Raw genomic sequence first — 13,991 nt, 5'->3', positions numbered from 1 at the left:
TGAAAGAAGACGTCTCTATTGACTGCAGACATGCGCAGTTGAAGGGAGACTCAGAGAAAGGAGTGGGTGGTGGCGGATGAACATCTATTCATTGCGATATTTCTGTCACACCAGTCAAGCACAGGGACAATCTTAAAGGTCCAAGCCACACCCTTAACTGTAAGCAATATCCAAGCACAACTTCAAATGCGACCAATCAATGGGGGTAAACAATATGGAAGACCACGCCCCTTATACATACTTCATAAAAATGCCTTTTTGCGAGGGGGCAAATGGTTAATTTTAGCCTTTATTACAAAGAAGCCAATCCTCCACTGTAATGCTTGAGGTCGCACCACCCCTTATTTGTGATGTTTAACAAACAGGGCCAATCACAGCCCCCAGTGTTTCATCAAAACAGACTCCTTTGTCATAAAAACATCCGGACCCAAGGTGAAGCTGTACAGACAACCGCCTGTTTGTTATTGTGGAGGGAGTCCATCCTCAAACTCAGTCCCCCATCTAACTGTTGTGGGAAAATGTGCTTCTTGGGGAGGAACATTAACAGTTTTATTCATGTTTATATATATATATATATATATATATATATATATATATATATATATATATATATATATATATATATATATATATATATATATACACACACACTATATAACATTAGAATAGTAATCTTTATGTTGTTCAAATCAAGGTTAAATTTCATTCTCAGTGAGCGTTACATCTTATCTAATCTTATAGCTAATGTTTACAACCGTGAAACAAGATAATGTCATTCCGATAAACGCAGTCAATATTTTCCTAGTGAAACTGATACACACATTAAGGATTATATCGTGCTGATGTGAAAGGGCAACACTGACACGCAATATTAACAGCAGCAACAACAGTGTGGTGTTGTTTATTAATCAGGCGATCGTGTCGGGCCTCTGTTTCCTGCTTGTGAGAGCTGTGCTTGGGTCCTGACGCGGAGCCCGTGCAGGGCCGTACTGGAGACCCCGCGCCGCCTGCACCTCTATCGTCTCGGGTGAGTTTGATACAATGTAGCAATTTCTCTTTAATTCTCTATAACTATTGCAACGCTGCAACATTCGCATGCAGACCTCACCTCTTCCCGCTTCATTTGACCGGCCCGTTGCATAGGTCGGTTAATAGGTTGAGTTTACAGCGAATTCCCAAGCATACCCCCTTGATCCAAGAGTATTCCAACATAAACTCATATTTAGCAGGGATAAAGATAGGCTACGCAATTGCTTCTATTGGAGTCCGAACACAAAATATTCATCAATTATGTGCACTGGCTCCAGCGAATGCGCTCGTACGGCAGAAATGCTAGGTGTTTACAGTCAGTTATTGTCAGATTTGTTCGTATTGCGTCTGTAAACGCACATATAACAGCTAGGAAGCTAGCTAGCCACTGCTAACTGAATCTACTGCAGAACGAGCGTCAAAAAAGCGAATTGAAGGCGCTCTGTGTTGGTAAACCTGTAAAATAGTCGCAAATAAAAGTATCTGCACCAGTGGGGATGTCGAGGGAGTTATTACATCTTTGCAAATGCGCAAAATAACCGCCGTGTCCTGCAGGTCCAGAGTGTCCATTCATGTCTCCGGTGTTCTTCTAATGCGAGATCCTCTCAAAATGCCCTAAAACAAACCTCTGACAGAGGAAGCTTTCGCGGATATTTGTTAATGACGGTCTGTGTGCTCTTCACACAGCCTGTTTTGCCCCCAACAAACATTAGTGGCGTCCCCGCCTACCTCATCCTCATTTTGTGGTTTTGATTTGTTTGGGTCGAGACTTTGAACACGAACAGGGCAGCGACTCGCCAAAGTCTGACTAATGCGTGAAAACGGGTGTTTGTGGCTCTAAATTACGCTATTTGACACTCGATGGTGTTTTTGTGTTTGAGGAACAGTGCGAGGTGATGCGCGCGCTTTTTCCTCTCGCGCTTCAGACAGTGCACGAAAGTTCAGCTGCTGCCTTCAAAGGATGTGAAAGCGCTCGCTCTTTTTTGTTTTATTGTAATAGTTGCTCGCTGGAGCCTCAGAATACTTTGTATTAAGATATACTTTGGTATATTGTCGACAATGAATGTGTACTCGAGAAATAAACGATCCATGTCAACAGCATACCGTAATGATGGGTTACTATTAATTTCATTGTATTGAATATCTATACATAATAGCAAGGCTTGCTCACTTGTTTCTATGTTGTTTCTTTGTTTTTAAGTTTTTTTGTTTTGTTTTGACAGATGACGAAAGATTTACCTGGCAGCATTTAGTCTGCTTTTAATATTATTTGCATTTTTGTCAACAGTCTGATTTATTTTCTTTATGTTGAAATTGATAGCATCTGAAAGTGTTATTCATGAACTTTTTTTATGCTGACTGGTGTTGTACTTTATTTTCACTAGTGTACATGGTTTAACAAATTGACAATTCACATTTACTTGAAGAGTTGCTTTTGGTGTTTGTGTAAGGTTTAGCAGATTTGTAAAAAAGGGTTAATGTTTGTGCACTTTTTTTTGTACAGTTGACATGGATGATGAAGATGGCAGGTGCTTGCTAGATGTAATTTGGTAAGTTAAACCAAAAATGACAACTTTGTACATCACTTGAAGTTTGAATGTTGGTTGTAGTGTAGACCCAGCTGAATAACATCTTTCTTGTTGTACAGTGACCCGGAAGCACTCAATGATTTTCTTCATGGATCAGAAACACAAGTAAGTACTTGAAGTGAGATTATAATAAATAAACAAAAACGTGTTGAGTTTTTCTCAAGCTCCCAAGATGCATCACAAAAAACACAGCACACTCTTCCAACAAGAATTCCCAGAAACTTCTGATCTTCTCTGGGTTATTTATACATTTCTGCCCCTAAACCGGTTGTCCAGCTTATTTATCTTTTCTTTAATTTCAATCCTGATTTTTTCCCCCCACCTCTTTTGTTAATTCACGTATATGATATACTAATCTAATTTTCCTCTCTTTTGACTCCTGTTTTCTTTCTGGTTTGCTTGGCCTTTTAACTTGGTTATGCCTGCATTTTGTTCTGGTGATTGGTGCACTGTCCTCACTTTGCTCTTCCCTTGCCTTTTCCCTCTTTGTCTGCCTATTTATGCCCTTTGTGCATCTGCTCCCTGTCGCTTTCACACGCCTGTCTGTGTGCTGTGGTGATTTCTGCCTGTCCTATCCCTGGGTATATCTGTCTGTAGCTGGACACTGATGACCTTTTGGATGGCTCAAGTGACCCGTCCAGCTCGTTCTTCTCCAGCACTGGGGTGAGTAATATCCCCCAATTTGCGCCAACCTCCTGTCTCCATCCTTTTTTTGTAGCACGAGCTCCTCAGCCCCACCATCCAAATCAGATGCATCGTGCACCAGATCTGCATCTACAGCAGTCAGTCCCAAAGGCCTACCACCATCCCAGATCCATCCCTGCCATCTTAGTCTTCCATCATTCTGAATGTGTGGCTAGGTTGAAGGGCTAACGTTGGTCTTTTTGTCTTTTCCAGGGCCACATTCCTGAGGTCCAACCACAGGCTCAGCTGTCGACAAGTGAGCCAGGCCTTCCAAGAGTCAGCGTTGATTTGGACTTCCTGGAGGATGATGACATCTTGGGGGGATCGCCGGGAGGAGACAATGGAAGCAATGGTGTTGGGGGAAATCACGAGCCCTGTGACATTTTGCAGCAGAGTCTGGCGGAGGCTAACATCACAGAGCAGAGCCTTCAAGAGGCAGAAGCTGAGCTTGACCTTAGTTCCTTTGGGCTAACAGGCATTACGCAGGTGGTCCAACCGCTGCCTGATGCTGGGCTGTCCGGAGTGGGCATTGGAGGTGCTACTCAGATTTTTCCAAACCAAGGCACCCCTACCGCACCTTCAAATGCCACCCCAGACATGCTCGGCTCAGTCCTGGCACATCCAGGCCTGCAGCTTCAATCCCAAGTCATGAACAAGGCTATCAGTGTCCAGCCGTTCGTACAGCAAGTCGGGCTTGGAAATGTAACCCTTCAGCCTATTTCGAGCCTTCAGGCCTTACCGAATGGCAGTCAGTCTGGACCATTGGGCATTGGACAAATTCAAGTCGTGGGCCAACCCACTGTAATGACTATAAATTCATCTGGGCAGCAGATCTTGGCGAAAACCATGGGTGGCTACCAACTGCATCAACCAGGGCCTGAGGCAGCAAGCGCTGGAACGCAGGCTGGGCTTGGAGGGTCTGTTTTGGGTTCAGGAGGTGGACTTTTAATTCAAGGGGGCAAGGCCACTCTTGGGTCCCCTGCCTTAAATGGGCCAGCTGTCAGCTTAAGCAACACAAATACCAACAACAGTGCAACTACAATGGCCACTGCTGGTGGTATCGTTGGTTTCGGTAATGCCTCTCTGGGTGCTGGAATTGGATCTCAAGCCCAGTCTCAAGGCCAAATCATGCAGAATGTCATCATCCAGCGAACGCCAACGCCAATTCAGCCCAAACCTCCTCAAGGGGGTACCATCCAACCCAAAATCTTCAAGCAACAGCAACAGCTTCCTGCCCCACATGCCTTGCCAAATGATGCTAATAAGGCTCTGGGGGTGCAACAAATCCCAGTGTCAGCTGGTCAGAATGTAACGTTCCTCCCTGGGAAGCCTGTCTCAAATGTAGTCTTGAGCGCACAGGCTGCATCACAGGGAACGCAGTTTTCTCAAGCGCTCTTAAGGCAACAAGGCCCCCAAACGTCGGGCAAACCGCTCAGTGTTCACTTGTTAAACCAACAGGGCAGCATTGTCATTCCCTCGCTGCAGGGCCAAAACCACCAGTTCCTGTTACCAGGGCTTCAGGCAGGAGGTCAGATCCTGACTCAGCATCCAGGGGGTCACATCATTACCAGTCAGGGGCCTGGGGGGCAGCTAATTGCTAATCAGATCTTGACAGCCAATCAGAACATCAACCTGAGTCAGGTGTTGGCCTCACAGGGTCACCCTGGTGCCGCCCATATTCTCTCTGGACACATTCAGCTCCAGCCCGGTCAGATGGGTCAGCACACGCTGTTCCAAATGCCGGTGTCATTGGCGCAAACGCAGACACAATCCAATCCGGTAACAGGCCACGTGCAAACGGTCATCCATGGCATGCCTATACAGAATTCCCTGTCTATGGAGAGCCTTAGCCCAGCAGTCAGCTTACAGACGTTGGAGCAGTCTGGTGGCATCCCCAGTAACAGTAGCAGTGGATCGACAGCCATGGCGCCGTGCCAGCCAGGAGAGGGAATCACAGTATTGGGTGGCTCTACGGACCCGGCTGCTCAACCAGCACAGACCCAACCGCAGCCCTCAATTCTCACGGTTCAGACGACTGCACCGGTTTCAGTAGCAGCTTCGGTTCCTTCCTCTTCATCTCCATCCCCCACCATGGCCACATCCACACCCTCAATGGTGGGTTTGGGTTCCCAGGCCCAGCACAGCCCAGGAAAGGTGTTGTTCCCGTCGCCTGGTTCCAGCATGATCCTCAGTCAGGAGTCTCTTCAAATGTTCCTGCAGCAGGTCAGTGTGCTCCCTTTAAACCTCATCTGCTGTTTGTAAACTGTGTCCCTTAGCTAATAAGCTAACATTTGATCCCCAAGCTGACTTCTGACCAGTTTGGATGATTGTTACCTCCCATTCCTGAACTGATAAATGTACCCATGTTAGGACCAACAGCAGCAAGCAGGAAAAGACCCACCTGCTGCTGTGGGTGTACCTGCATCTGTTATCGTCAGCGGCAGCAGTTCTGGTGCCGCCCCTTCAGGCCATGACAACTTGTTAGCTGAGACTCGGCAGAGGCAGAGTCCCAGCCCCTCACTTGGCCCCGCCCACATGGCAACAGTGGTTAACAAGGTAGATGAGCTCATGCTCTGCACTAAGCCCCACCCACTTGTTGCTGCCACTGCTGCGTATTGGACCGCTGTCTCCCAGCAGATCTCCCTCTCTTTCTCTGTCCCATTGTCTTTCTACTGTCATTGCTCAGACCTGGATGCTTTTATTTGTTGTTTGACTCATTTTCACTCTTTTTTTTTGCCTGTTTGCATCTTTCTACATTCTGCACCTTTCACGAATGTTACCTGTTTCTGTCATTGTTACTGTAATGGTGTTAATTTTTCCCCCATTAGTTATTTAGTACCATTATTGCATGCTATACCTTCCCCCCCCTATAATATATTTGTTTTCTGCTGTTTAGTTGCATGAGCAGGACGCTTGCCGAACTACATTGACACTAATTGGGATATGGGTTGATGCAAAAAACAGTGCAGTTGTTGCATTTCAAATGGTGTCACATGCAATAATAAAACTCTAGAAACTCCTTATTTTTCGGTTGTGTGTTTGCATCATCTTCGTGCATCTTCCCATGAGCATGTCATGATGCAGTATGGCTCTTTCTATTAGTTTCCCTGTTTCTTCTAATCTTTGCCACTCACTCTGTCCATTCATATTAACATTCAGACTTCTCACTACTTCTGCTCCTCACTTTCGGTAACTGCTGTTTTTAACCTCAATCAGCCCTCCCTCCCCACCACCACCCAGCACCCCCAAGAGAAATTAAATTAATTCCCTTCAAGATCACTTTCAAAGATTTGATCTTGATCACTTGCTCGCTGCCCTGAATTACCTTTGCCCTCTACCAGCAAATCTGTTTCGGTTTATTTAGACTTGTACTATTTTTGTGTTATTTCTTGTCTGTTTTCTGTGAACCAATTTTTGTTGTTCTCTGCAAAAATGATGTCCTCATGTCAGTTGTCTTCCCTTCTTGTTTAAAACCCCAATAGTGTCTATCCAGAGAGCACTAATCTTGTAGATATGTGCATGATGTACAGTTTAGATATTTTGTACATTTTGGTACATCAGCTGTTTTAGTCTTGTAAAAAAAAAAATCCTTTTGAGTTTTTGAAAAGATTTTTCCTTTCTATTTCTTCCTGCCTTTTATATTATCCTACTTGTATTTGTTTATTGTTGCTTGCTATTTGGCTTTTTTTTCCCACCACATTTTTATGTTTTTTTGGGGGGTTTTCTATAGGTATAATGGCAAGTCATTTAGTTTTAGTGATGCACTGAAATGATATTCTTGGTCGAAACTGAAAATCAGATACCGTTTTGTTTTTCTTATGCTCTGTACCATTTGCATATATTGAAAATGATTGTGAAACTGAAATGTAAACGGTTATGAAAGAAACTTGTTATTGATAAAGTTGCATCATTAGGAGAGTAGTCTATGAACTTGCTAAAATGAAATGAAACAACATGAATTATAAAGCCGTCTAGAGCGAACTGATGGTGTCATTTCCTAATGTGACTCATTAAAAACTGTCGTGTAGAATATATATATATATATATATATATATATATATATATATATATATATATATATGTTGTTTGTTGCTGCAGTTTCACTTTCAAATTGCTAATGAAATGATTTTATTGAAAACATTTTTGTGAACAAGCTGTTGATTTCTGTTAATACAAATTTCAGTGCATCCCTAAAAATACATTTTCCAATAATGATTAATTAAAAATATGAACTGGCTTATAATTTATAATTTTCTCTCCTCCTCCTCTTTTTATGCTGTCTAGGTTCCGTCGGGAGCACATTCACAGACTATAAAGATCCAAAGCGCATCCCCATCTCAACCTGTGGTCACCCCTACACCAACACCCACCCTGTCTGACAGCCCTCAACCCGCCCAAGTTTCTCCCCTCACCCTCGGGCAACAGATCCAGTCTCCTCACCAGCACCAGCAGTCTCGGCCTCCGTCGCAGCCCCAGCCTCAATCTCAGGCGCAGACTCCCTCGCGCTCCTGCACACCTTCCTCTTTACCGCCTCTCTTCATCATACACAATCAGATCGGAGGTTCTCCACAACCACAGCCAGCTCCTCCACCTCAGCAACAGCAGCCTCAGCAAATACAAGTGCAGCTCCAGCCTCAAGTTCTTCCTCAGACTCTGCCTCAGCCTACCACCCTGCAGCCAGACATGCCTCCTTCCTCCTGCTCCCCGAAGCCTCCGCAGCCACTTTCCGCGCAATTCCAGTTCCAGCCTGCTGTGAGCTCGTCTCCAGCTGCAGCGGTGAAACAGCAGGTGACTGTGGTGCCGGGGCTGACTGCAGAACAACAGCATCACCTACAGCTGGTCAGTGCGCAGCTTCAGACCATGTCATCCATTACACAGCCCTCTCCTCAACAAAAGCAGCTTTTGGAAAAACTTCACCAGGTATTGCATCATCACCATATCCTTTATACTTTGTTCAAACTGGTTGGGACACAAAACTGGTTTGCACCAAAACATTTGTAACAAAATGTTTGTAAATATTCGGTTGTTGCTGTGGGCAGAAAAACAGACCATCAAAATCAATTGACCTATCGGTAAGCCCCGCCCCGCCCCCCTTAGTTACTGTTGCTAACTCGGACAAACAAACGGAGTTGCTATATCTTACAATGACAGCTGTCAGTGTGAAAACCTTATCCCAAGATAAGGATGTACAGATACTCAGAATGTAGCGTATACCCCGTCCGAATGATGGCCAAACTTTACTGATGGTTTATCAAGTTTATTATGTCCTTTTTCACTCCAAAAAATCATCGTAAGAGCTGAACAAACAAAGCATAAGAAGTGCGCATTAACGTCTCAGTCTCATCTCTCTCCGCTGCATTACCTTTAACATACACAGCAAATTACACATAAACACTCATACAGCTAACAGTAAACAAACATATACACAGACCGTATGCCTTTTCAAGAGTGCAGTTAATAATGGTAAACTTTGTATGATCTGCAAAACAACTCCGATAAACTGCGTGCGAGCTCTTCCTTTCACTACATTACCCGTAGACTATAATACCCATCAAAATAGGAGTCCTCCTTAGTAGGACAGATAATGTAGACCTTAAACATATCTAAAATTAAATTAATTTGCATATAACCACTTTAATATGGAGAGGCACTGAAATGTAGACCTGCGTGTTTTTGACCTACGGTGTTACATGACGTGAGAACAGTTAGTTATTACGGTTTGTATGTTAGCAGGAACTTTAATCGTAACTTAACGACAGTATGACAAACAGAAAATCCTCTCAGGATACCTGGAATCAGTGTTACAGTACCTCAGGCACGACATTTTAGCATTTTTGTAGCATAAACACCATCAAACCGATGAGAGCTTCGGATTTTCCAATGTTTCTCTATGGCGATGACACCTAAAGATGTCAGAGTTCCGGTCCCAGCGCAACTGATACTCAACTGCTATTGGCTCATCGGTGTTTGAGGGGAGGGGCTTACCGATAGGTCAATTGTCTCTCGTTCTGTTATGTGGGATGAAAAACTCAAAATCTTACTCTTACAAATCCCCATAATAATTTATCAACTCTGATTAGATTGTGATAATTTTCTTGTGATGTATGCAGGTCCAGCAAAACATTCTTCTCCAGGCTAAGCAGCAAGCTCAGGCACAAGTCCACGCCTCACAGCAACAGGCTACAAACCAGTTCAGTAAAATGCCAGATCCGCCTTCAGTCCAAGCTGCAACTTCAGCGGCCAGTGGTACCATCCAAGCATCAGTCCAGTCCCTTCAGCAGCAGAAGTCTGTGCTTGTCAAGCCCTCTACTACAGGTGGGCATCCCATATTTCTATCCTTTTAAATGTTTACTTTAAAATAATTCTAAGTTTACATTGTGTTATCTTTACCACAGGTGCAAATGACACTCAAGTATTTTCTGCTGTGTCTGCTGGGGCTACAGTGAACCAGGGAGTCACGACTTCAAATCTTGCACAGGGTGTTCAGGTGAGTGAAATGTAGTTCATATTTTTACTGTAGTTTACGGTTACAATTTACCTTTTCAGATGCACTTTACTCAATGGAGATCATTTTAAATGCATTCTGACTCTGGTTTGCAGGCAAAGCCAGGAGTTATAAGTTCAGTTAGTGGGCTAACTCTGGGTAAAGCTGGTTTGCAGATTCAGGTTTTAGGTGCTGGACTCTCTCAAATGCCTGCACCTCAAGTACCCGCTCCTCAAATACAGGTAAGGTTCAAAATCACATTACATAAGACTGTTATAATAAACTGATCTTGATGGTGTCATATTTGTGGTAATCTTTTGATATTTATGTCTTTTCACAGACGTCTTTAAAAAGGCCCTTTAGTATGGAACCAAGCAAAGAAGCTAGGTAATATATTCATTTACAGAGCTATAAATGAAGTGACCTGCTAGTTTTGCACAGTTTAGTTTTTTTAAGATCAGCAGTTCTCCTCATGTGCTCATGTATCTGTTTGTAGGATGCTAGAACAGCTGCGAAAACAGCAAGGCTCAGTTCTCCATCCTGACTACAGCTCTCCTTTCCGCTCATTTGAGGACACACTTCATCGACTGCTGCCGTACCACCTGTATCAAGGCATGGCTTCATCCCCGGGAGACTACCGCAAAGGTAAATGTTCACATCTGTGTGAACATCTACAGACCTGTAGTGTAATTGTGTGGCACTCTTTTTGGGGCCAGTGTGTAACTCTTGCTTTGCTCTTTGTTCTTTGTCCAGTGGATGATGAATTTGAGAACGTCTCTAGCCAACTCTTGAAACGCACACAAGCAATGCTTGATAAATATCGTCACTTGCTTTTTGAGGAATCAAAGGTATCATTTTAAATCTCACTCACTTGACCTCGTTTGATGTCTGGAGCTTCTGAGCCCTAAATTCATTTATATCGTGTGTGATTGTTATTTTGAGCAGAGGCTGGGTCCCTCTGCAGAGATGGTTATGATTGACCGGATGTTCATTCAAGAGGAGAAGGTTGCTCTGAGTCAGGACAGGGTTCTGGCCAAGGAGAAACCAGGTAATGACCAAGGTTCAGTGCAAGTTGAAATTGCTTTATGAGCATTGTCTTTGTTCTTGTTTATAATTTGTGCTATTGGTAGTGGAACTGTCAGTGTATATTCAGATGTTGTGGTATTTAATCACTTTCATCTCCGCCTTTTTGCAGAAGAATTTGTGGCCAATTCCTGTTTGCTGGACAGCGGTGCAGTGAGGCCTATAAAGGTGGAGCTGAGTTCTGTAAGAACCGCATCATCGTCAGCAGTTGCAGGTCCACCTGCGGCAGCCGCGCTTGCTCTAGCTCCAGCCGCAGCTGTTGCCCCTGCTCCAACCGCAACCCCTGCACCTACTCCAGCTGCTGCCCCCACTCCTGTTTCTGCCCCTGCGCCCTTCCCTCCTACCAAGTTGGTGATCAAGCAAGGTGGAGGGGGAGCATCAGTATCCTGGTCCACCAGTTCAACCCCTACGCCTGCACCTGTGGTTCGGCCGTCTGTTGAGCCAGTCACGCCAAGCGCCTCCTTCAGCCGCACTCCGTCCTCCCGCCCTGCTGATGACGACGATGACGTCGCGCTTCCCCAGCGGACCAGCAAACCGCCCATCAAGACCTACGAGGCGCGCCGGCGAATAGGTTTGAAGCTGAAGATCAAACAGGAGGCGGGGCTTAGTAAGGTGGTTCACAACACTGCCTTAGACCCGGTCCACTCCCAATCCCAACTCACGCCACAACCACCGACCTCTGAGCAGCCGCAGAAAGTCAAACCACATGTAAACCCACCCACCACTGTCATTAGAACTCCACCCTCAACTTCTTACCCCACCCCCTCTTCCACTGTCACTACGGTAACAACACGCACAGGTTCCGCCTCCAGTAGTGCAACTTCCTCTAGTGGGGCTGCGCCCTCATTTTCCTCCTCCTCCTGGTCTTCATCGTCCCCTTCCACGTCTACGGCGCAGGTAAATGGCACTCTGGAACACCATGAGGTAGGCGGGGTCAAACGGAACCCAGCATCCACTGCAACTCCTCCACTAACCACTTGCCGGCTCCCTCTACGAAAGACGTACCGTGAGAACATCAGTCCACGTCACAGGCCGGGTGTACCAGGAGGAGGTGGAGATACATTGCCTATTGTGCCAGCAGGACCCCCTCTTACCTCTTCCCCCCAGCCTCAAGGCTCCTCCCCTCAACCTGAACGGACTGTGATAGCGAGTGTGAAACTAGAAAGGCAGGGCGGACATGGGCGGTCTCACCCCCACACAGAGTCGCAGAGCCTCACAGCGGTGGAGGACGTCCTCTACCGTGGCATTAAAAATGCGTACCAACACCACAGAGAGTTCTCAGACAAAGAGGATGAGGACGAGGCAGAGGAAGGTGGTGGTCTGGGGCGGTTGAAGTCCATAGGGAGCAAATACCGAGAGGGAGGAAGGGGTACCTTCAGGATGGATCAGCATGCCCCTGGCCCACCTTCTCCCGGAGAGTCTTCCTGCACAAGAGACTCCTCACTTCCTGCCAAACGCTGTAAGTCAGACTCTCCGGACATGGACAATGCAAGCTTCTCCAGCGGTAGCCCGCCACCCGACGACTCATTGAATGAGCACCTGCAGTGTGCCATAGACAGTATACTGAACCTCCAACAGGGCCCTCCTGGACATGGAGGCTCGGGGAGAGGGGCTTTAGGGAGGGTTCATGGGGCAAACCTGCCTAACCAGCACCAAACCCATCCTTCCTACAGACAGTCCATGCCTCCCCTCTCCACGCCTCCATCATCCACCCCCATGTCCCAGCATCCACAGGTAGGGGGCCGGGGACAGAATGGAAATCTGGTTTCACAGACGCACAGTAGATAACAGCCCCTTTAGCTGAAGTTGACTGAAAGACTGAAAAGCAGGATGTCAATGGATAGGGGAAGCAAACGGAGACACTTTTCCCATGTTCAGCTGTGTTTGCTTTGTTTGTCTGTGGTTTGTGCTGATGAAATGTGTTCTTTTGGTTTACATATGGCCCTTTAAGTGTACTTTCTAAAGTATAAAAAGTGCACTTTGATATGATTTTCAAAATTTTGTCCCTCTTTGTTTTTTCCTGGGACGGTTCCTACGTGGGTTCCCCAATTTAAAGATTTCTCAACTTGTGAGAGACAAAAATATATCACCATTCATTTAATAAATAATGTTTGTAATTACTGTGACGTATGCAGATTGCAGGAACTTTTTAAGTGATATCATGGAAATTGTCATATCAAATAGTAGTTAATTTGGTTATTTTGGAGAATTTGTTTATTTTTTTTGAGAGACCAATGAATCACTTGTCCCTTTGCTAGAATGGTCCCCCATACCATGTAATTATATTTTTAGGAACTGGTGATCACTGCATAGAAGCTCATTAATGCATAATAGTTTAGTTCTGTGTCTCCCCGAAGACTTGAATTCAGGTTTTGGTTATATAACTGCAGGAATTAACAATGAAGCATTCACAACCCGAAAAGTCGCCAGAACTGTAAGAAATCTGTTGACCTTTAAAGCATTCCAGCATCAAGAGCACATTTACAAATCAAACATACAATCACAGCACAGCAAATTTGGTTGATCCTTCTAATAAACAAAATGTTCTGGGGAGAATATTATTACAAGCCTGAAAAAAAACTTCATTTTTGCATCTCTGAAGTGCAGTGTAATGCGTTCCCGGACACACAGCTTCCCTCATTCATGGTTTTTTGTTTTTTTCTTTCGTAGGCGTATGTATGTTCGGACACTCGTACACATTTAAGATAGAATCACTGAAAGATCTTTGAACCGTTCAGAAGCAAACACAGCGAAAGCAGTGACATGGAAAAAAGAACAATAATAATGTAAAGAGAAAAAAGAAAATAGAAGAACTGTATGAATTTGAAGTATAGTACTACAGATTAATTTTGTATTGTATTTATTGTGTATAATGACACTTTTTAAAAAAACTGTACATTTAGTAAAACTGTAAATTAAACCTTGCTTCTTTTATGAAACAATCACACCTTCTGTTTGCCATTTGACTTGGTTGTTTTGAAGACTGAGCTTATTTGACTTCATTGTGTGTATGTAATGATCGCACTGGCCTGTAGGTGGCATTGGTTAATCGGGTCTGAGACAGAGAGGCGCAGCGGAGCGCAATACAGATGATCTGCCAAGTCTCTCAAAGGTGGTCTTTC

General features: G+C 44.8%; 1 protein-coding gene across 4 annotated transcripts; it reads left to right on the top strand.

Annotated features, from left to right (window-relative positions):
* The first annotated feature begins 975 nt into the window (after positions 1-975).
* bicra (BRD4 interacting chromatin remodeling complex associated protein) lies at positions 976-13,810 on the top strand. 4 transcript variants are annotated; one of them, XM_079825182.1, is made up of 14 exons: positions 976-1,027; positions 2,534-2,579; positions 2,678-2,723; positions 3,516-5,525; positions 5,673-5,858; positions 7,587-8,222; positions 9,413-9,617; positions 9,698-9,789; positions 9,903-10,028; positions 10,127-10,173; positions 10,283-10,431; positions 10,540-10,634; positions 10,729-10,834; positions 10,982-13,810. In XM_079825182.1, the coding sequence occupies exons 2-14, from the start codon at positions 2,539-2,541 to the stop codon at positions 12,655-12,657; spliced, it is 5,415 nt and encodes a 1,804-aa protein (XP_079681308.1). In that variant the 5' UTR covers positions 976-1,027; positions 2,534-2,538; the 3' UTR covers positions 12,658-13,810. The 4 variants fall into 4 exon arrangements, with proteins under 4 accessions (XP_079681308.1, XP_079681311.1, XP_079681310.1 ...); XM_079825185.1 differs by having other exon boundaries at positions 977-1,027; positions 10,732-10,834; XM_079825184.1 differs by having other exon boundaries at positions 977-1,027; positions 10,283-10,634; positions 10,732-10,834.
* The last annotated feature ends 181 nt before the right edge of the window (positions 13,811-13,991 follow it).

Source organism: Gobio gobio, assembly GCF_949357685.1.
Source record: "Gobio gobio genome assembly, chromosome: 9".
Classification (NCBI taxonomy): domain Eukaryota; kingdom Metazoa; phylum Chordata; class Actinopteri; order Cypriniformes; family Gobionidae; genus Gobio; species Gobio gobio.
The sequence above is the reverse complement of the archived record's forward strand: the minus strand, read 5'-3'. Positions and strand labels throughout refer to the sequence as shown.